Source organism: Cladophialophora carrionii (genome assembly GCF_000365165.1).
Source record: "Cladophialophora carrionii CBS 160.54 unplaced genomic scaffold supercont1.9, whole genome shotgun sequence".
NCBI classification, from domain to species: Eukaryota; Fungi; Ascomycota; class Eurotiomycetes; order Chaetothyriales; family Herpotrichiellaceae; genus Cladophialophora; species Cladophialophora carrionii.
This window is the reverse complement of record NW_008481834.1, coordinates 131,840-153,545: the sequence shown is the minus strand read 5'-3', so window position 1 is coordinate 153,545 and position 21,706 is coordinate 131,840. Positions and strand designations below refer to the sequence as shown.

At 53.4% G+C, this 21,706-nt stretch overlaps 11 protein-coding genes across 11 annotated transcripts; 4 read left to right on the top strand and 7 right to left on the bottom strand.

Moving 5' to 3' along the window:
* Positions 1-1,105: 1,105 nt before the first annotated feature.
* Positions 1,106-2,197, bottom strand: G647_09139 (uncharacterized protein; the record flags this gene model as incomplete). Its single annotated transcript, XM_008733444.1, has 1 exon — positions 1,106-2,197. One exon carries the CDS (start codon positions 2,195-2,197, stop codon positions 1,106-1,108), a length of 1,092 nt encoding a protein of 363 aa, XP_008731666.1.
* Positions 2,198-2,567: 370 nt separating this feature from the next.
* Positions 2,568-4,085, bottom strand: G647_09138 (uncharacterized protein; the record flags this gene model as incomplete). Its single annotated transcript, XM_008733443.1, has 2 exons — positions 2,568-3,716; positions 3,864-4,085. The coding sequence occupies 2 exons, from the start codon at positions 4,083-4,085 to the stop codon at positions 2,568-2,570; spliced, it is 1,371 nt and encodes a 456-aa protein (XP_008731665.1).
* Positions 4,086-4,706: 621 nt separating this feature from the next.
* G647_09137 (uncharacterized protein) lies at positions 4,707-6,131 on the bottom strand (the record flags this gene model as incomplete). Its single annotated transcript, XM_008733442.1, has 1 exon — positions 4,707-6,131. The coding sequence occupies one exon, from the start codon at positions 6,129-6,131 to the stop codon at positions 4,707-4,709; it is 1,425 nt and encodes a 474-aa protein (XP_008731664.1).
* A 263-nt stretch (positions 6,132-6,394) lies between these two features.
* Positions 6,395-8,464, bottom strand: G647_09136 (uncharacterized protein; the record flags this gene model as incomplete). Its single annotated transcript, XM_008733441.1, has 2 exons — positions 6,395-8,345; positions 8,397-8,464. The coding sequence occupies 2 exons, from the start codon at positions 8,462-8,464 to the stop codon at positions 6,395-6,397; spliced, it is 2,019 nt and encodes a 672-aa protein (XP_008731663.1).
* Positions 8,465-8,760: 296 nt separating this feature from the next.
* Positions 8,761-9,144, bottom strand: G647_09135 (uncharacterized protein; the record flags this gene model as incomplete). Its single annotated transcript, XM_008733440.1, has 1 exon — positions 8,761-9,144. One exon carries the CDS (start codon positions 9,142-9,144, stop codon positions 8,761-8,763), a length of 384 nt encoding a protein of 127 aa, XP_008731662.1.
* A 756-nt stretch (positions 9,145-9,900) lies between these two features.
* Positions 9,901-10,185, bottom strand: G647_09134 (uncharacterized protein; the record flags this gene model as incomplete). Its single annotated transcript, XM_008733439.1, has 1 exon — positions 9,901-10,185. One exon carries the CDS (start codon positions 10,183-10,185, stop codon positions 9,901-9,903), a length of 285 nt encoding a protein of 94 aa, XP_008731661.1.
* Positions 10,186-11,814: 1,629 nt separating this feature from the next.
* Positions 11,815-13,391, top strand: G647_09133 (uncharacterized protein; the record flags this gene model as incomplete). Its single annotated transcript, XM_008733438.1, has 2 exons — positions 11,815-13,037; positions 13,094-13,391. The coding sequence occupies 2 exons, from the start codon at positions 11,815-11,817 to the stop codon at positions 13,389-13,391; spliced, it is 1,521 nt and encodes a 506-aa protein (XP_008731660.1).
* Positions 13,392-14,065: 674 nt separating this feature from the next.
* Positions 14,066-15,832, top strand: G647_09132 (uncharacterized protein; the record flags this gene model as incomplete). The annotated part of the gene is made up of 1 exon (XM_008733437.1): positions 14,066-15,832. One exon carries the CDS (start codon positions 14,066-14,068, stop codon positions 15,830-15,832), a length of 1,767 nt encoding a protein of 588 aa, XP_008731659.1.
* Positions 15,833-16,496: 664 nt separating this feature from the next.
* G647_09131 (uncharacterized protein) lies at positions 16,497-17,549 on the bottom strand (the record flags this gene model as incomplete). Its single annotated transcript, XM_008733436.1, has 2 exons — positions 16,497-17,154; positions 17,428-17,549. The coding sequence occupies 2 exons, from the start codon at positions 17,547-17,549 to the stop codon at positions 16,497-16,499; spliced, it is 780 nt and encodes a 259-aa protein (XP_008731658.1).
* Positions 17,550-17,773: 224 nt separating this feature from the next.
* On the top strand, positions 17,774-20,272 carry G647_09130 (uncharacterized protein; the record flags this gene model as incomplete). Its single annotated transcript, XM_008733435.1, has 2 exons — positions 17,774-18,172; positions 18,230-20,272. 2 exons carry the CDS (start codon positions 17,774-17,776, stop codon positions 20,270-20,272), a joined length of 2,442 nt encoding a protein of 813 aa, XP_008731657.1.
* Positions 20,273-20,749: 477 nt separating this feature from the next.
* G647_09129 (uncharacterized protein) lies at positions 20,750-21,082 on the top strand (the record flags this gene model as incomplete). Its single annotated transcript, XM_008733434.1, has 1 exon — positions 20,750-21,082. One exon carries the CDS (start codon positions 20,750-20,752, stop codon positions 21,080-21,082), a length of 333 nt encoding a protein of 110 aa, XP_008731656.1.
* Between the last annotated feature and the right edge of the window lie 624 nt (positions 21,083-21,706).

Here is a 21,706-nt window from a genome sequence, read left to right as displayed (position 1 = left end):
ATCCCGAGGCGCAGAGTGGAACTGACCAGAGACTGACCAAAGGATTGACTTCGCTGGGATCCTGGGACTCTGGGTGCGGCATGAGGATCTTTTCATCTTTCATTCATTTCTCTGTTACTCGCGCACATCATTGCCAGTTACATTTCCGCTTCATACGCGAGTTTCCATGGTCCCAGTAGTACGAGTGCGCCATTGCACACCTTCTCTGCACGAGCCGCAATTCCACTCCGGTCTCTGGGTGACTTGTATACTAAAGCCCACGAGGCCATACCGTCTCGACAACAATCTAGAGCTGGATGTTCGCCATCTCGGACCCTTTTAAGGTCCCAGCAGTGAAGGGTCCAAGTACGAGTACTCGATAAGATCTGTGCCGCAGCTCCTGATGATCGGCGATCAAGATACCAAAATCAAGGCATCGGTAAGTTAAGTGTCAGCCACATCCTGCAGATCTTCTCGCCCAACAGCCCGTGTTACAATGTTCATGCGTTCAGCCCGGTGATAAAACTCGAACCATCACATATTCGAGCGCTGTGCTCCTAGGCGGCTCCCCAGTCCCTTCTCGTCGGTGCATTTGAGAGCGCTCGCAGCTGACAAGCCTTCAACGACCGCCACATACGGAATGACAGCGCAATGACTGCGCCATGACGACATGTGCCTCGTTCGCTAAGCTCCAGGGGCGACCAGCGACTGGCTCCCGGCAGCAGGGGGCGTCCTGCGGGCTTCAGCACGTAGTGCCAGCCACCGGCGGAGAGAAATTCCCATTGGTAAAAGATGCCATTCTTAGGTCAGCCCGGAAATGCCCATGCAGGGACACCGCCGTGCCTGCGACAAAGTTCATCTACAACCGAAGCAGCTCAACGCGGGTGAAGCCTCTGCCTCGACAATGCAGCCCTGTATTATGTTGACAGTCCGCCCTTCAGTCCAAGCTCCAACAGCATGGATGCGAAGTGTGTGCAACAAAAGAGATCGAAGGCATGATCAACATTAGCCGGATTCTGCCCTCACCACTATTGGTCCGACCGAAGCGAAGACCGGCACCGAATGCCGAGAAGCTACCAGATCACCACCACAGCACGGGGTCTGATAACCGTACGAGGTGCCCGTGCTAGCCATCCAAGAGTACAAGTTGAGGCTTGCCCACTCTCTCAGCCTCGGCGTTCAATGCATCTACCTCTGCTTTCACCAGCGGAATGCCCGTCTTTGACCTTTCAGCAGCCGTGACCTGTTCAATTTCTCCCGGAAAGTAAATTCGGTCCACACCAACCATCTTCTCGGATCCCACGACGCGCTGATACAGGTAGTCCATGCGGGCCTTGAAGTCATCCAGGCTCATGAACAGGTCTGGTTTGATGGCGACGAGAAAATGCCCTGTGTCCGCGGGTCTGCTTGGGTCGTAGGGGTTGGCGACGTGTCCCGCAAATGCACTGCCCGACAGCACGCCAGAAAAGATGTCCATCATGATGGAGAGACCTGACCCCTTGGGCCCGCCCATGGGAAGCATGACGCCCTCCAGGGCCGCAGCTGGGTCATCGGTCTGCTTGCCATCCTTGTCCAACGCCCAGTCGAGCGGAATCTTCTCACCACGTCTCTTCGCTTTGTAAATCTTGCCTCTCGCGGCAACACTAGGGGCCATATCGAGGATGAAAGGCGGCGCCTCGCCAGCAGGTGCACCGCAAGCGATCGGGCTCACGCCCATAAGCTTCTCCTTACCTCCCCATACGGGCAATGCCGGACTCGAGTTTGTGAAGACCAAGCTCATCATCCCGGCATCGATAGCCTGCTGGACGATCCACGCCGACATGCCGAAATGGTTCGAGTGTTTGACACTGACCATGCCGATGCCGTACGTCTTTGCCATCTCAATCGCATGCTTCATGCCCAGATGCGCGCACAGAAAGCCGAACGCATTTCGACCGTCGACCTGTCCAACCACGGGTGTGATCTGATGGAACGCCGGCTCTGCGACCGGATCCAGGACCCCATGCCGTATCCGTTCCATGTAAGAAGGGATACGGTTCATGCCATGGGTGTCGACACCGCGCAAGTCGGCCTGGATCAAGCAATCCGCTATGATGTTTGAATTCTCTTCAGGCACTCCATTCCCCTGCAGGACTTCTCGCACGAACTGGCGGGCCCGTTCCCGTGTCACGTGACACTTGCGATCCGGGGTTCCGTCAGTTGATTGTGCAGTACTCATGGCTGGATCGACTCAGACAAGTCAGATGAGGCAGACAACAAACTCGACTTCACCGGCAGCTGCCGATCATCGTTCCAAGGGCAGCAGGAAGAAGAGAGGTGAGGAGCCAATGTGACATTTTAATGTCCAGGGAAAAGGGGGGTTTTCTTGGCAGCGGAGCAGGCCCGATCCAAAACCGGAGACGAAGCCGGGCTGAAGCGAGAGCGCATCACGAGGCTGTGTACCCCCATTGGATATGCTCTGAACACCATGAAGATCGTAATTGCAGATTTGCACAAGGATGAATTGAACTGGTTTCCAGTCGCCTTTGGTTCCAATCGTCATGATTTCGCTCAATTCCGACACAATCCCCGCATCCGAATACCTGAAGTCAAGCCTTCTGTCTCTCTGCCCTATCCGTCCTCAGCTCCTCCTCAGCCTGTTCATCCTCTTCGCCAAAGCCACCCCATCCAGCAAACTCGCCGGCGAACTTGACCGCCGCTTTCAACCAGTACTTGTCTTCTCCGTCCGGCCCAGACTCACCCCACACTTTATCCGCCTCGTACAGTGCGCGACACGCCTTGACGAAGTGGGCATCGAACTTGTATGGTCCTTCCACCGCCTGCTTTGAGACAAAGACCCAGCCCCGGCCTGCAAGGTCGACATCCGTAATGTGAGACGTCTTGATCAGCGGCCGGAGCTGGGCGATATAGATGGCCAGGGCGATCAGCAACCACTCCCGGACCAGCTGCACGTGATACTGTGCGTCCAGGAACGGGATCAGGATCCTGACGGCGTGGCTGCTCGTGAGGAGGTGCACGAGGAAGAAATCCCAGCCATGGCCGCCGACGCTCGGCGCACTCGACACCAACAACGCGGCGGCCAACGCCTGGCTCTGCGCGAAATCCTTGGTCGGGTCGCTGATCTTCCACGCTGACCAATGTTCCATGAGGATCGACGTCAACGTCGCATCACCCAGCAATTTACTCAGATTGTCGCCCCCGTAGTGGTCGAACACGCCATCTAGTCTTCCATCACCGTTAACGCGCGCAAACACCTCGAGCAGACTCCCCGTGGAATACGCGGCCGGCCTCGGGTTGGCGGCGGGTTCCATCCCGCTTTCAAGCAACCCCGCCAGCCGCGCGTCGTAGCACGTCGCCGCCAACCCCAGGGCCTCCATCGCCACCTCGCGCGAATTCAACTCGTACGCATACCCGAGGTGGATCAGCGGGTGGGCCAACCCGGCGGTCAAGCAAGAGAACATGGGCTCCTCGTTCGCACTGCCCTTGGGTCCGCGCTCGAAGACAAATTTCGCGACGACCATCTTCCACTCGTACCCGTGCAGCACGAGCTGGTCTTCGAAGAAGTCGACCCACGCGCGCTGGTATTCGCGCCGGCCGAGGAAATCGCGGTAGTCGTGCAGAGCGATCTCGGAGGGGGAGTCGACCCACGGTTCGTGGCCTTCGTTTCTGGCTGCATCTTCGTAGATGTCGTTCAGGTGCTCGGGCGGACTGCCGAGGAGGTAGGCCGAGCCGAGGAGCTGGTGAGCGTTAGTTTTTAATAGGCTTTAAAAGTTTGTGTAGTAACTAGATTGATATAATTAATGGATTCGAAGGGGACGGTCGACAGGAATAGGAATGGGAATGGGAACGCGGTACGGCACAGCACAACAGAACACAACACGTACATGGGGCGTATGATTATGGAACCTCAACCGATTGTACAGGATCGAAAAGTTCGTGTGGATTAGTTTAAGGAGGTGCTTGAGTGTCCGGTCTCGCTTGTCCGTTGAGGTCTCGATGTTGTGCACCTCGACGGCGGGGATGTCAATGGCGGTAGAAGATCCGGAGCCGGAGCCCCGGCCGAACCCGAAGCGAGGGAGCGAGAAGGACGTGAATGACGAGAACATGATTATTATGTTTATGCCTTGTGAGGTTCCGGGGAAGAGCAAGAAGGCCACTAGTAGGTTGTGTACAATTACATGGCTGAATGGTGAGGGCGAGGTCACTGTTTAGAGCGACGTTGAGTGTTGAGTACGAGTTCGAGGTTCGAGCCACCGACGGGAATGAAGCTGCTGAAATGGCGATGACGATGACGTGCCCCAATAATCACGGAGGACGAGAGCCGAGACCGAGTCGAGTACTGGGTAGCGATGATGATTGGCTCCCCCGCATTTCATCAAGGGCAGCAGGCGGCGTCAGGCAAAGAGGAGGGACAAATCACGACGGATCTCGCAGATGTTGTGCCCGTGGCATCCATAGCTGAAATTGGTGTAGAAGAACTCTTCACATCTGCGAAAGAAGCAGCTGATTTCCGCCCATACATGATACTGTTGACTCTTCTAAAGGCTGTATGAGGACAGCTTGGATCGCTACAAAGCACAATCAATCAATGTCTTGCTCCATCACCCATCATTCCGCCGTGCTATTCATTCTCCATCTCCACACAAGCAGACACCAACCTTCCGCTCGCATCCATGTTGTGCTGTATTCAGTCAAAGTCTCCCAACAATGCTTGACCTCCATCTGCCTCAGAGTTCCACCACCTCAGTCTTGATGTTCACCACGGTATTGTCAATGACTAGCGTAGTTGAGGCCGCATTCCCCACCCCCTCAGCGCCAGTCTTCCCCAGGCTCGCGTTGGCCGCGGTGGATGCCTGCTCACCCATGGTTTTGTCCTGGCGCGGTTCAGGTGGGCCAGCAGCAGACTCTGGAGACGTAGGGGAGGTTGAAGTACTGACGCTAGCCGTAGTATCCAGTAGACCTTGTGCTTCTGGAGCTGGTGTAACGGTAGCGGATGGTGCAATTCTCGTGTCCTGCTCTCGTCCCAGGCGTTGTGCGTGATCGGAAGTGGGCGGACTCACAGTCTGTTGCGTGCTCGGATTGGGAATCGGCAAGATAGACGGGCTGCGTCGGTACAGGGGCATGTTGAGCATGTCTTGATATGTCGTTGCGTAGGGGTTCAGCATCATGTTGTGGGAGTCGTCCTCAAGCGACATTGCAGTTGCCTTGTGACCCAGAGGACGTGCGATCCACGACAAGGCACTCGGCGTGGTATTGCCATTGCCATGGGTAACGTACGGATATGCGCCATGGGAGAAGGTCTGAGATGTGGTGTACCCTGTCATGCTATCCATCGACGGTCGCGGCTGTGTGCTGAGAAAGGGACTGTGGCTGCGATCGAAGTAGGCGTTGATGGTGCGTGTTAGAGGGTAGCTGGGAGCCATGGGGACGTTGTACGCCGTAGTAGGTGACCGCTGCGTCAAACTCTTTCCTGCTCCCCGTTCTACTTCGACAACGTCAGAGTCAGCCATATTGGAGTCTTTCCCTGCTAGACCCGGCTCTTGCTTGATCGCTGGCGCTGAACTGGGCACATCAGTGGAACAGGGCTTAGTCGCTTCCGACTCCTGCTTGATTGCAGGTGTCGATGAAATGCTTTGAGGGGCCCCAGTTGGCATTGCCAGGGGGAATGGCTCGGATCGGGTATTTGGCTGACACCAATATGTATTCGCACCAGGTTGACTTGTATACCCGGTGTAGGTGCTGCCTGTGTTGTGCCAAGCGTTCGTATACGACTGTGGCTCGACTTTGATTCTCTTATGACCATGATCTTGTTGCATCGCAGACTGAATGGTCGGTTGTCCGCTACCCAGTCGCTCGGTTTCTTCTTCGATGAGGCGGCGTTTGTTGTCCTTGGCTTTGCTTTTGGCAGACTTGCTTGCACTGGTATTCTCGTTCTTAGGCTTTGGTGGTTTAGGTTGACTTGAGAGCCCTTCAAACTGCGACTTCATGCGGCTGTATCTCATACGGGCAGCGTGGCCATTTGAGATGCCGAGACCGTCGGCCACCTCGCTCCAGTTGATTGACCTAAGATCCAATTGCTTGAGGATGTTGTAGAGGAACATCGGTGTCTGAGGGTCATTGGCGAAATTCTTGGTACGTCGCTGTGAAGCCATGGCGCGAGCAACTGATTCTGTGTGGGTATCCTGAACAGACGGGTGCACAGAGTTTGAGAAAGTAGATGCAGCTGGGATGACGGAAGAATCCTCACAGAGAGATTTATCCTGCTTTCATGCCATCTTTGTGGCTGCTGCACACAAACTTTCCAAACTCCTCTCCCACTTCCATTGTTGAGCAATTCGAGCAGTGCTTCAGCGGACCACAGACAGTGCCAAACAAGTACGATGATCTCGTGAGGACCCCGTAATCCATTGTATCTTCAAAGCTTGCTGTCAAGGTGCAATGCACCACTCATAGTATAATCCTGATCTTCCGGCTGTTCCCCAAGCAAGACATGCTCGCGCCCTCCTCTGGAAGTCCACCAGGCCACACAGAGAGCCGCTCGCTCAACATCCATTTCACCGTTGCTGAGTGTGTCCCATAGTCGATGCTGGCATTGTTGTCTTTGACCTGCATTCCCAATTTTGTGTAGTGACTCTGCAGTCAAAGGAAGCCATTCCTCCAGAAGCGGAACCGGCAGGCTGCTCAAGCAATCGATGATCGAGAGGAGTAGGACTGTCTTTTCAGACAGCGGCTCGCTGTTCTCCACGGGCAGATCGGGGTTGGGAGGCAGCAACTCCTCCGAAGCGTGGTCCATTCGTTCTCTGAGCAGGTCAAGCACTATGGCCTGCATGAGAGGCATGGATACCGCAATCGGAGATGGTGGCGCCGCGAGTCGCACGACAGACTTGATAGCCAACCGGAACTGACGCGCGCTCAGTGGCTTGGGGAAACTTCGGAATAAGGTCTCGATGTAGAATGGGACATTTTTCGTGGCCACCTCTGCATTTTGAGGGGCGGCAAGGATAGCTAGCATGACGCTGTGTGCGGCCTCGAAGATCTCGCCTAGTCGTGGGTCCCCATGTGGATCAACGTACGGCGCTGCAGCATTAAAAAGAAGACCCTGGTTTGTTTGCGGTGGCAGTACCAGGGTGAAGTGTTCTGCGGTGTTGAGGAAGAAGAGGTCCTGCAGTCGATCAAGTGGATGAGGAGCAATTCGGCCAATATCGACAGGACGAATGGCTTCCAGGAAGTTTTCCGATTGTGGCGGATACTGGCTGAGGACGTCAATGGCAGTAAAGTTAACAAACACATACGGAGCAGAGGACGTCAAGCCGAACCGATGCGCTGCAAAGTAGGTGTCGCGCAGAATGTGCAAGCATTGCATGGCGATTCCAGGAGAATTTGTACCTGACGCTAGCACCCCGTCACATAGCAGCCGTCCTAGCACTGGTCGAAGAGTGGCGATGATGGAGAACATTGTGTCTCGGAGAATGTGAAGCAGGACCGGAAGAGTCTTCTGCACCGTCTCCTGGTCCAGATATTGTGCTTCCTCCCTAGGGTCGACCTCGGACAACTTGTTCTGTCTCCAGGATGTGGCAAGAGTCCTGGCAAAATCGGCTATCCGATTCGTACTGTGAACGATCAACATTCTGTCACTGACATTGTCGATGCTGTGGGCGATCAGCCGTGACAGGGCACCGAGCCCTCCGACCAGAGTCCTGGCCTTGATTTCGGTGACTTTGCGAAACGATTTGGAAGTCGTAGGCCAACCAAACTTTTGTCCTGGAGATGGTCGGACATCGTTGTCGATAACTCCTAGCCAGTAGCCATGCTCTAAGCCTTCTGGCGAGAAGAATGTCGCGTCGATCAACACAGGGAGTAGCAGGTCATAGTGAACCTGAGCCCTGTGAGAGCCTGAAAGTAGAGGAAAGGTATGATTGAGGACGAAGACGACAGCCAGCTCGCAGTTCGGGTCCGCGTCTTTCTGCTGCAAGGCCATGTTGGACGCAAACACAAGTGCAGCCTCCAGCCTCTTCCTGAGATCGGTCGACACGCCTTCGAAGTCCTTCGACTGCAGGCCGAGAAGAAGCGCCCCGAGCAATAAAGTATGCCTCCATCGTGGCGATTTCTCATCTGCTCCTTTGACCACAGCCTTCGTCCATTCGGATACAGCAAGATTGCTCTGGAGATGTTGTTGCACCGCTCTAGATTTGTCCTCAATCAAGCGCAACACGGCAGTATAGAAAACGCTGAAGATCTGCCTGCAGTAGGCAAGCTCGGTCGGTTGGGGGTACAGAACATCGCTCGCGAGGAGGTGAGAAGTCAACAGAGTAACATTGAGAGGATTCGAAAGACGCGACAAGAGGCTGGTGGCAGTTGGCAGCAACCTGGACTCAATTTAGCATCTCGTTGACCCGACGGCGGACAGCTTGACAAACCGAAGAGCGTCCTCGGGGACTTCTGATGTCTGCAATGACCGCAACAAAGTCGCAAGCGACCGGTCCATCGCGGCGCCTGCGCTCAGTCAGCGCTCATATGTACAGCACCTTATGTTGAGCGAAAACCATAGGACAAATACGAATAGATAACACTCGGTACTCGTACACCCAACTGAAGCTGAACTCAAGCCGAGGTTAAACTCCGAGGCTGGCCAATCACCATGGACAAGGCTGGCTAGTCACCGTGGACAAGACCGGCTAGTCACCGTGGACGAGGCTGGCTAGTCACCGTGGACGAGGCTGGCTAGTCACAATGCAGCAATCATGATTTCTATTGTCTTATTCCAAGCATCAATACAAGGTGTTACTCTGAAGCGGTACCGTCATCTCCATCACCCTCGACATGTTCGCGACGCCCATCAGCGCTCTCTGCTTCCCCGAATTCAGGATCGCTCTCTGTTTCGTTGGCAAAGTCGTAGGCGGAGTCGTACTCTGGACCGTCTGAATCATCAGTTGGACTTGGATGGTCATCTGGAAGATACTCAGAAAGGTCCGAGTAATCCGATGTGTTGCCGTCTCTCTCAGCATCCCACCCTTCGCACTGACCGTTCCAGTCGAAGGATTTCCATCGCCGAGAAGTAAAGGGATTATCCCCGCCGTGGTTGACGTACCGAAGAATTGCATCACTTGACACTCTGGATGGTACTTTGGAAGTACTGGCGTCTGCCCATTGCTCCTGTTTCCACATGTCTACATCCCACGGACTCCTCAGCTCAATTGACTCCGGCTTGAAACTGGGTTCGACGAACCACCGCTCCACTAAGCTTTCCCATCGACCATGAAGGTAGGGTCTAATCAGAGAAATTTGTTTCAATCTCGGTTGCATGAAAAGCCAGCGGCATATTGTACCTTCCCCGAAGTGGAAACCTTCCAGCACAACACTGTGAAGCTCGGGCAGCGTGATGAAGGGGAGCAATTCCTGCAAATGAACTTCGTAGGTGCTGTAAGAAGCGCTGGGGCTTAGGTAAATCTCTAACCGCCCCAGCTTCGTCGCTCCGGCCACTGCGTCTCTTAGCGTCGACGTTTGAGGGTCCCAGCACCATCCGGTGTTCGGCTCTGTTCAATTTCGAAAGAGAGGATCAGGGTCCTAAGGTTTCGAAATCCATTGACCCTTGACCGCGTTCGCATATATGATCCAAGCCTATCACCTTGCCAATCGAGCATGTCAAAGCTTATACCCCTTGAGTTGAATTGGTCCCTGTCGTGTCTCATCTCTAGATGCTGTATATCCGGCTTGGGTCTCGAGTTATCGTCTTGACGAGGATTGAGCTCGCAAAGAACGCGCCAGAAAGCCAAAAAACCATGTGCTGGCCGCAATCCATCCTCCGGCTGCATCCAGCCGCGAAGAATTGAATCACTAAACAGCTGGTGAAATTCTTTGTTGAGGTCCTGAAATGCTCTATCGTTCTCCAGGGCAGGGTACCCGAGCCCAGAGCCACCTGGATTACCATCGACGCAGACAATTCGACGCAGCTCGCAACGACAGGCCCTCAAGGCTCATCTCTTGAAATTGAATCTCTTTCACGACTGCAGAAATTCTCGGGTACTTTTTCATGTGACGCAGTCGGTCGGCGTTCAGACAGGAGATGTGAAGGGTGTGGAACAGTGTCGGGCGAACATCCCAATCGAGTTTCCTATGAGCCAATCGTAGTGCTTTGAGGTCTTTCGTGTCCAGCTGGTGGAGAATTCGCTCCATGACTTCTGTGGGGAGTTGAAGAATGCCACCCATGGTGAAAAGGGATAAAGTGGGGGGCAGAAGGAAGAGAGTCGGAAGTTCGAGTTGTATCTGTAAGTTACATCTGAAGTAGCAGTAAAATCGAAAGATATGGTGCATACGTACAATGGCCTCAGATTATCACTGCAGCATGTCAGAATGAATGAGACCAAGGGACCTAGGAAATTGCTTGAACTCATGGATTCCGTGTGTCGTAACTGCCTTCGAATATTGCTGTTGCCGACTTGAAAGACCGAAACTCCAAGTGGGAAGTAGACAATTCCATGCTGGCCTAGGCAGATCTAGGATCGCGTCGTCGCGGTGTCCCTCTCATTTCCTCTGCCGAATTATGCTTCTTTTGAGAGATGAAGATCATGGTTCGGGAAGGAAGGTGCGGCAGACGTCTACACAATCTCTGTTAGTGGTGTTGGCGAGCATAACACGGCTGAACGACGTTTGCTGATGCTGGGGACCCAGGCGGCGACTGCCTCTCAAACTCGAGCATTAATTGAATAGGAGTATTTCCTTGTGGTCACTTGAAGATGTTTATCAGTCGTGGAAGAGGCGCAGGGCCCTATAGATTGTAGCCATGTCTCCTGTCACTTCTCAAAGTCCACACAGTGGGAAGATGTCACCGAGTATCTTCCCCGAATCGTCCACAGTGAAAGATGGTCATTGTGATGCACTCTGCTTGTCCATGGAACGATAAGAGGCGCCGCTGCTACGACATGAGCAACCCAGCACACGCCAAGCTAAACTGTTGGGCACAGCTATGGCTTCATGTCCATAAGCAGTGACGGCTGAGGAAAGAAGAAGTGCAAAAGACAGGCGGAGAATGCCTCCCAAGTTTGTGTTATGTACAAGGGTAATTTAGTCCACCGTAGCTTACGGTGGACTAGTAGAATGTGATGTGAAGCAAGACTTTGTGCTCACTCACTGCTCTTCGCCTCCTTGGTGCTGGTGGAATCAATCTTGTTGGGTTGAATGGCTTTCACCACAGCCTGGTGCATGTCGCCGTGGAACAAGTCTAGCGGTGCGATTGTTCTGCTGTAGCCACATAACCAGTTCTTGCAATCGAACTGGTTGCGCCCAAGCTTGAACAGCTGCGAGCTGAGCCGCCTTGACAAGGCTTGTTTTTCCACGAACCAGCAGCACCACCACCACCAGCGGCAGCACCACGATGCTCACAAACTATGATGGAAACACTGGTCAATACGCCTGCGGCACTTGAATGTCTGCTTGCTGAAGCGAGTGCATCCTCTTTGTTGACACGGGGTCGCTACCATGTGAGGTGACATCATTTCGAACGCCCCCATGTGCCTTTGTGTTTGTGGACAGCGCAATCGTTCACATTACTAACGTCACGACTTTTGCGGGCTCCATACGAGTGACCATGTCCGATTTCCACATTATGTACGAACAGCGTAGCTGGCATCGCGGTGAAACATCGCCCGTGACAGTCATTGAATGACGCCCAGCAGTCTGAAGCGAGTTTATCTCTACGTCAGGAGAGCTTTACCAGTCGCTGAAATAGCATGAGGCTGCGATATCCTGTCATCTACCTGCCCATGTTACCAATTTGTCGACCGTCGCTCCCCCAACTGACCTTCACGTAGGGTCCGCAAGCTCCAGGGCATCGTCGAAATGAGTCGTGGAAGCTCCGAGAATACTCTCAAGTCCGAGGGCGACCATCCAGGGGATCACAACGGTGAAGAAATCCCTGGAGACGAGCACGAAAAGCAGGATAACCAAGTACCCGGAGGAAGCAACCGTGATGAAGAGCGGAATTCTGGGGATGACGTTCCTTTACCTGTCGGCTTGTTCCACCCATCGTTAAGAAATGTGTGGAAGCAGGCTGCAAAGAAATGGTCCCTAACGGTTATGATCCTCTTCTGCTACATTCTCTGTGTGCTTTCGCTCTACTGGGCCGTCTTGTTCCACGTCCCACAGAACTTGGAGGCGTTGACTGTCGCCGTCGTCAGTTTCGATGGTACGGGCTCCTATACAGGAATCGAACCTCTTGTTGGACCTGTGGTCGAACAGGCTGCACGAGAGCAGGCGGCACTTCCTGCCTACGCGTTGGGCTACAGAATCGAATCTCCGGAAAAGTACGGCGGCGACCCCTTGGCTGTACGACAAGCCGTGTATGACGAACACATTTGGGCGGCAATCATCGTCAGTGCCAATGCAACAGCTCTTCTACAAGAGGCGGTTGCCACAGGAAATGCGAGTTACGAGCCACTGGGCGCAGGACAAATAATTGTCAACTCAGCAAGAGATGAGACAACATATGGCAATTACATCGATCCGCAGTTGTTCGAGCTTGCCATCGACTTGCCAGCCAGGTTCGGAGAGCAGTGGATCCGAAATGTTCTTTCCAACAGCTCCCTCGACCCTGCAACGTATTCTCGCGCACCACAGGCTTTGAACCCAGCCATTGGTTTCTCCTTGATCGACCTCCGCCCTTTCCAGCCTCAACAAGCCACACCAGCAGTAACCATAGGGTTGATCTATTTGATCATCATCGCCTTCTTCTCCTTCTCCTTCTTCTTGCCGGTATATACCCAGTTTCTCATACCGAAGGGCCACCCGCCGTTGCATTTCTGGGAACTGGTCCTCGTGCGCCTCTTCATGACGACTGCAGCGTATTTGCTCATGTCGCTAGCTTATTCGCTTGTGTCGCTGGCATTTCTCATTCCCTTCTCGAACAATTATCCGCACAACGACGTCACGATGGCGAAGAACCCGGATGCTTTCGGCCAGGGCACATTTGTGGTGTATTGGATGCTGAATTGGGTCGGTATGTATGCGCTTGGCTTGGCCAGCGAAAACGTCACCATGGTCATTGGCCAGCCGTGGACTGCATTGTGAGACTTCCTGTCGCCACCGGTATATCCTAGCATTTACTGACGTGCCTGTTTAGTTGGCTGATTTTTTGGGTCATATCCAACGTCTCAACATCCTTCTATGCCATTCCGCTGGCTCCAGGATTTTTCAAATTCGGCTACGCCTGGCCGTTGTACCACATCGTCAACGCCAGCCGCACGATCCTCTTCGACACATATAGTCGGATTGGACTGAACTTTGGCGTCCTCTTTGCGTGGTGTGCGGTCAACACGGTCTTGTTCCCATTCTGTTGTGTCTACATGCGCTACAAGACGAATAAGGAGATGATGCGCAAGGTTCCCAGACGGAAGATCCAGTATCTTGTCGATGGATAGATTAGACAAGCAGACGCCCGATATAGCATCCTCGGTCAAACGCCGGTGGATGCCTCCATTTTAGATACCTCACGTCTCAGGTCTATCCAATGTAAAGTAATTCCTTTAATGAATCCCGCTAGACCGACAAGACTGGATGTCTTTCCGTCGCGCCTCATGCCGGTGAAATTCTCGGTCAAACCTGCCCATCACTCCCCGCACAATTCATTGACATTCTTCGCCTCCTCAGACAATCCTTCACTTCACATCGCCTGTCCCCATACCACCTTAGGTGCCTTGGCCAGATTGCGACCGAGTCACTATGGAGTCGAGGCTGTTGATATGTGAAGTCCAAGCGACCTGTTTGTTGGTCGGCCCAAAGTACCCCCATTGTTCCTGGAGTTTCGCCGAGTAAATCGTCGATATCGAGGTGACCTGCTGTTCTGCCGTGCCACTCACTTCGATTAGAGTCTTTCATTGTACGCACTTCATCTGGAAGGCGGTCCGCTGCTGACAATCTGTACGCGCAGTGAGAGTCCCAAGGTATATAGTGAGGTTTGTGACTCGAAGGCAAAACATCACTTATCATCTGTCAGGTTGTTTCGGACTCCTCTCACTCGTGACGTTGCCGACACTTGTCGGTCTTTTCCGTATTTCTCCCTAGAATCCTGCTCATCCTTTGTTCTCGATATACCATGTCCGCGGCAAAACCCAACTGGTGGAAAGCCAGCACCTGCTACCAGATCTGGCCCGCCTCGTACAAGGACAGCAACGGCGATGGGATCGGCGACATCCCCGGCATCATCAGCACATTACCGTACCTGAAAGACCTGGGCGTGGAAACGATATGGTTGTCCCCGATGTACGACTCGCCGCAGAAGGATATGGGCTACGACATCTCGAACTACGAGGACGTCTACCCGCCGTACGGCACCCTCGCGGACATGGACGACCTGATCCGATCGTGCCATGACCTCGACATGAAATTGATCCTCGACTTGGTCATCAACCACACCAGCGACCAGCACGCCTGGTTCCGAGAGTCGCGGAAGGACAAGACAAACCCTTACGCCGACTGGTACGTTTGGCGGGATCCCAAAATCGTCGACGGGAAACGTCAGCCGCCCAGCAACTGGCGCAGCATATTCGGCGGCAGCGCGTGGGAATATTGCAAAGAACGAGACCAGTACTACCTACATTTGTTCGTCAAGGAGCAGCCCGACCTCAACTGGGAGCTTGAAGAAGTCCGCAGGGGCATCTACAAATCGGCCATCGAGTTCTGGCTCGACAGGGGCATCGATGGCTTCCGCGTCGACACGTGTAACCTGTACTCGAAGGATGTGACGTTTCCGGACGCGGTGACGAGGCTGCATGGCGAGGAATACCAGCCGGCATTCGAGCACTTTACAAACGGGCCGAGGATGCACGAGTGGCTGAGAGAGCAGCGGCAACAGGTTCTCGACAAGTACGGCGACGTGCTCATGGTCGGAGAACTCCCCGGCACGGAAGCGGCAGAGGTGCTGCAATACGTGTCCGCCGAGGCGAGGGAGTTGAGCTGCGTGTTTGATTTCGACGTCGTCATGCTGGGAACCGCCACGCACGGCGGGGGCAAAAAACACCACACCGTGCGGCACACTCTGCCTCAATTCAAGGACGCCATCCGTAAAGTCCAGGATTTGATCCGCGGGACGGACGCCTGGACGACGGTGTTCCTGGAGAATCACGACCAAGGGAGAAGCTTGACGAGGTTCGCGACGGACAAGCCTGAATGGCGGAAGAAGGCGGCCAAGATGCTGGCCACGCTGATGTGCACTCTCACGGGCACGCTCTTCATCTACCAAGGACAGGAGATCGGCATGTACAACCACCCTGAGCACTGGGGCATCGAGGAACTGCGGGACGTTGACTCGCTGAACGCGTACAACGACGTCGCCACCCGCCACAAAGGGGACCCGCTGTGGTTGAAGAAGGCGATGAAAGGCCTGCAGCTCGTCGGGCGAGACAACGCCCGCTTGCCGGTTCAGTGGGATGGTACCGCCAACGCGGGCTTCACGACCGGGAAGCCGTGGATCCGAGTCCACGACGACTACGAGGCCGTCAATGTCGCGGCGCAACAGCAGGACCGGGGCTCCGTTCTCAACTTCTACAAGAAGATGATCAAACTGCGCAAAGAATATGCCGAGCTGATGGTCTTCGGGCAGGACTTCTCCGTGTGGGATTTCCACGACCAGGATGTCTTCACCTTCACCAAGAGCCATCCCGACCGGCATGGCGAGCAGCTGCTAGTGTTCCTGAGTTTCTCCGACGAGGAGCAGCCGATGCATTATCCGCAGGGCCTGGAGAACGTGAAGAAGGAGTTGCTGATGACTAACTTGAGAGAGGGCGAGGAAGTCGGCAAGTACCTGACACCGTGGGAGGCGAGAGTCTATGTAATCAAGGAGAGCGTTCTGAATGGGCATTAGAGCAGAGATTGTGAGAGATAGAGGAGAGTAGACAACTAATTAGACTGCATGCATACATACAGTGGCATTCAAAAGCCCTTGCTGTAGTCCCTCGTGCAGATGGCGTTGACATTTCGTGGAACTTGTATTCGCGTCGAAGTGCAAGACCAGGAACAGTGGAAGTAACAATAAAAGGATAAGTCGCTTCATCTGAGCTGTTGATACAATCCGTCTCTTGGCATATTACCATCCAAACTGTTGACACTCTAAATCTTATACACACCCTCGTCTCCCATCTATTGTCACATATAACCACCGCATTTGGGTGAAAAGATCGGCGCCGAAGGAGGCATTGCGAAAGCCCTGCAGCAGTACCAACCTGCAGAGCAGAGGCTCTGGAGACTGTGAATCAGTTCAGTGGAGGAGAGTTGAGCGGACGCAGCCATGGCTGTGATGCAATGGCGGGCGCGGCCTTGGTCCAGCACTGACAATGGAGGACTTGCACAGAGACTCGTGCGAATCGCCTTGAAACCGGCATCTGAGAGTCTCGAGCGGCTTGCAAGGTAGGGCTCCGCGACGTTGCAGCCAGCCGAAAAGCACCGGGGTGCTCCAGGGAAGTCAGGCGTCTTCTTCCTCTTAGGCCAGGGTGTGTTCTCGTCATTTGATTGTGTTGTATGAGCAACTTTCACTCGGTACCCACCGAACCCTGCTTGGAAGCTGGTTGGCTCTTTCTTTTCTCCTCGATCGGCGTGTGCACGGTCTCGGTGCCATCCTCCCAGAACTCGAGATCCTCTTCGCCTTCGTTGCCGATCAAATTTCCAGGCCGGATACCAAGGCTTCCTTTCTTCAACAATTTTGTGAAATCTTGGCCCTTCGCAGCCTGCCTCCGGAGGATGTCTTCGAGGGTGGATTTCTGATCTATAAAGACTCTGAGATGATCCGATATTACGTGGCGATTCTTGCAGGAAGGACAAGTGATGAGGACGGTTCCGTGGTGATAGCCATGCTTTGTAACGCGGTGGGTGGACCGGTATAGGCAGGGTTTGCAGGTGAAGCTCAACTCGTAAGAGGGCTCATCTCTTTTCTCTTCCGCCGCGCGAGGTTCTGCGCCCGGCACAGACAGTGATGATGAGTATCTTTGAAAGGGCGCGAAAGAGGATCTGGGAGAAACGGTCTGTCGCAAAGCCGACGGGGCTTTTGGCGATATTGATAGAAGGGTGGAACGAGTCCGACGCGACTGAGGAGCCAGAAGCCCACTAAAGATCTTTGACGCTGGACGTGAGATCGATCGCATTGTCAACCGGCTCTTTGAGTTTCGGGGGTAACTGAGACGTAACGTACCACTAAAAAGAAACAGGTGAGTGACTTGGAACGTTCGCAACTTTCTACGAACCTTCAAGCGGACTTTAGCAGCCGAAGTTCTTCCGATTGCCGGCCGAATTGCACGCCACTGCTTGGGGGACGAACCGCTGCAAAGATGCATGGGTTCGTTGCAGCCTCGAGTCGAGGTGCTGAAGAAGAATGAATTGACTGACTGTCGCCTCTCTATTTGCGATCTGTCGCTTGTAGACACTTGAGGCCACCATAACGTCGCCACCATTGCCCACAGTACTCACTCGTTCACGCCCTTCTCCAAGAGAGCCCCTCCTACAACCTCCTGTCTTGATCCTGCGCACTCTGTCGTGGCGAGGCGATTTTGAGGGTGTTTTAAGTGCGGCCGAAGTGCCTTGGCCATCATGTTGGCGAAGAAAGGGGGTGCGAAGATTCGGGCACCTAGGAGGGTACGTCTTGCGACTGCGATTCCTCTGACCGGTCGTCGTCTATGCGGTGCGGCAGAATGAGTGAAAGGTGGAAGGGCGCTTCTCTCCTGCTTCACTCCAGTCTTGCACACTGCGTGCGACATGAAACAGTTTCTTATGCGTTTCCCTGCGCGCAAGCACACCTTCGTCACGTATTGCTAACATGTATCGGCTACAGGGCCTGACGAAAGACGACGTTGACTTCGACGCCATCTGGGGCACGTTATCCGTCGCTTTCCAAGAGATCTTTGCAAAGAATGCCTCAAAACTCTCATTCGAGGAGCTGTTCCGGAATGCCTACAAGCTGGTCTTGAAGAAAAAGCAGGATTTGTTGTACGACAAGGTGGTACAATTGATAGAGACATGGCTGCGAGGCACCGTGCGAGTCAAGATCTACTCCTTCATAACACCAGCTCTCCTGGCCAGTGCCCTGGCCCCTAACGACAGCGTCCCTTCCCAAGAAAACAGAGTTGCCGGTGAACGGTTCATTAAAACGCTGAGAGATGCTTTCAACGACCATCAGCTCTGCACCGGGATGATCACCGACGTCCTCATGTACATGGTATGCTTCCCTTTGACACCCCAAAATATGCCGATACGATGCTTATAGCCCAAAAAGGATCGCATCATGGAGCAAGAAAAGAAGCGGCCACCTATCTTCGCAACGTCTATGGCACTGTTCCAGAAAGAGGTGCTGAACACCCCCCTTGACACGGACCCGGCTGTCAATGTGCTCTCCCTCTTGGAGATGGTCTTACTCGACATGATCAAGATGGAAAGAAATAACGAGACAATAGACCGACCTCTTGTTCGCGGATGCTGCTACATGCTAGAGGGTCTCTACGAATCATTCACCGAGGATGAGTCTAGCAAGCTCTATCTCACCTCTTTCGAACCGAAGTTCCTCCAGACGAGTAGAGAGTTTTACAACAAAGAGGGCCGGACGCTTCTCGTCGAGGCTGATGCGACTACCTTTTGCACCAAGGCAAGGAAGCGGATATCGGAAGAACAAGAGCGCTGCCAGCAGACAATCTCCAAAATCACAGAACAGAAGATCAAATCCGTGGTAGAGAAAGAGTTGATCTCGGCGAATATCAAAGATGTTATCAACATGGAGGGAACTGGCGTGCAGAACATGCTAGATAACGACAAGATCCAAGATCTGGCCAACGTATACGAGCTCATTTCAAGAGTAGACCCGCGGAAAGGTGCACTGAGAGACGTGATCAAGAGGCGAGTGATTGAGTTAGGAACCGACATCAACAAATCGGCCAATGTCATGGGTGATGGCCCTGGACCAAAAGCACCCCAGAAAGCCGGCGCCGATGGCAAGGGCATTCAGCAAGAAAAAGCCCTAAGTCAACAAACGCAGGCTGCAATCTCGTGGGTCGAGCAGATTCTGGCGCTGAAGGCCAAGTTCGACAAGCTTTGGATCGAGGCTTTTGAGAGAGACTCGGTGCTGGAAAAGGCCTTGGAGAACTCCTTCCAGGACTTCATCAACATCAACGAACGAAGTCCTGAGCACCTGTCCTTGTTCCTTGACGAATACCTCAAGCGCGGCGGAAAGGACAAGAGCGAGGCTGAAGTCGACGCTATCCTGGATAATGGCATTTTGCTGCTTCAGTATCTGGCCAACAAGGACACCTTCGAGATATACTACAAGAGACACATGGCGAAGCGTCTATTAATGAAGAAGTCGGTCAGTCGGGAGATGGAACGACAGATGCTCTCGAAAATGAAGATGAAAATCGGCAACCAGTTCACCCAGAAGCTTGAGGGTCTGATCAGAGATACGGAGACCTCAGATGATCTCAACTTGAAGTACAAGGAGCACGTGCAAAAACTCGGTGACCCTGATCCGAAACGTGTCGACCTCGACTGCAGAGTCTTGACCACCACAATCTGGCCGTTCGAATCGTTGAGCAAGCCTGACGAGGAGGAGTCTCGAACCGAATGCATGTTTCCAGCCTCGGTGGAACGCGTACGGCAACGGTTCCAGAATTTCTACCTTGAAAAGCACACTGGGCGGAAGCTGACCTGGATGCCCGGCCTAGGCGACGCAGACATGAGAGCTACGTTCACTACTGGTGGGAAGACACGGCGGTATGAGCTGAACGTCTCGACGTACGCGATGGTGATCCTCATGCTCTTCAATGATGTCCCTGCTGGAGAGTCCCTCACCTTTGACCAGATTGCTGCGGAGACCAACATCCCGAAGCCTGAGCTTATTAGAAACCTCCAGTCATTATCATTGGTGGCTAAATGGAGAGTTCTCCGTAAAGAACCCGTTACCAAGGATGTCAAGCCAACCGACAAATTCTACTTCAACGAAGACTTCAGCAGCCAGTTTCTCAAGATCAAAGTCAGCGTGGTGGCTGGCGGCGGCGGCAACCGAGTCGAGAACCAGGATGAACGTCGCGCGACACAGAAGCGGACAGACGAAGAACGAGGTATCGTCATTGAGGCTGCAATCGTCCGCATCATGAAATCACGCAAGACCTTGTCGCATTCTCAGCTAATGACAGAGACTCTCGGCCAAATCTCATCGCGGTTTCAGCCTGACGTCAACATGATTAAGAAGAAGATCGAAGGGTTGATAGAGAAGGAGTACCTGGAGAGAGGGTCGGACCCTGGAAAGCCAACATACAACTATCTCGCTTGAATGAGGATACCCTGGATGGGTTATGTACCTTCAGCACTATATCAGCGGCTCGTCTTGATGGAGACACCTGTTTCGGCATTGCGTGTGATGGTGTCATGAACGGGATGTTCTCCTTGACACATGCGTTGAGCATAAGGAACTCAATATGAGAGGCATTAGCGCGGCGTACGGCTCTTACGGATAGTTCGTACCCTGCTGGTCCATACTATACTGGGCAAATGGGGACATCCAATTATTGTCATGATGTGATGCTATGATACGGAGTAGCTGCGCTATATCACGCCCAGAATCCTCACGCTGCGTAGGTGTCGATTTATGTAGGTCACATGTGCGGCCACGTGACCATGTGACCACGTGACCACGTGGTTGCGACACCTAATTGCAGCCAATCACCGTCAAAGCTGGATTCGTGTCTCGCCGCGTCTTGCCGATCGTCGAGTCTTCCTCAACCTTACATAGTTGGCAATTACTTTGAAAATGTCAATGTCATCCAACACAATATATGATCCTTCGGGAGATGTCCTCCTAGTGCTCAGCAAAAAGGATGACAGTGCACCTGCCACAAACCCTCCGGACAAGGTCAACAAAGTATCTCAAGATGACGAGGACGAAGAGCTTGGAGTTGACGATCCACAACCCACTCAACCAGATGCTTCAAATCCCCAAACATCGCAGCCTTTCAAAGAGTATGAATGCCGAGTATCCTCGAGACATCTTGCGCTCGCATCACCTGTCTTTCGTGCCATGCTCGACGGCGGTTTCCAGGAGGCAGTCGAGCTAAGCTGTAGACCACTGACACGAGTACCGTAACCTGACGATAATCTCGATGCGATGCTCCTCCTGCTTGCTATCATACACGGGAGAACTCGAGCTATACCGCGCAAAATCGGAAAGGAACAATTCGTTGATATCGCAGTCTTGATCGACAAGTACGAGCTCAATGAATGCGTGGAAGTATACACCGATATGTGGTTTGAAGCCCTCTGGCCCCATCGGCAGGAATCCCATCCACATCTTACGGGGTTCTCAAGAAAGCGACAGGATTCATGGAGCTCACAAAGAAAGCTATCTTCGAATCCGCCTTGGACTTCGACGATAACGGTCTTCCTTTACCACAACGGATGGCAAGTGAGTACTTTCTTTTGTCTTGCAGCACTGCTCACATGGTCGACGTACAGGTGATATCGAGCAGCATCGACTTTCCTATATCAAAGCTAATGTGAACTACCTAAGAAACCTGCTGAACCGCTATATTAGCGAGTAGTAGTAATGTCGGAACGACAAAAGATGCGACGCTATGACACTAGGTAGTCTGATTAAGGGGCTCAATGCCAGAAATCTCTTTCCCCTACCCGAGGCCGAAGCTCTAGACATATCGATCAAGGAACTTGTCTCCCAGCTGCGCGCTCAGGAATTGATGACTCTCTGTCAAAG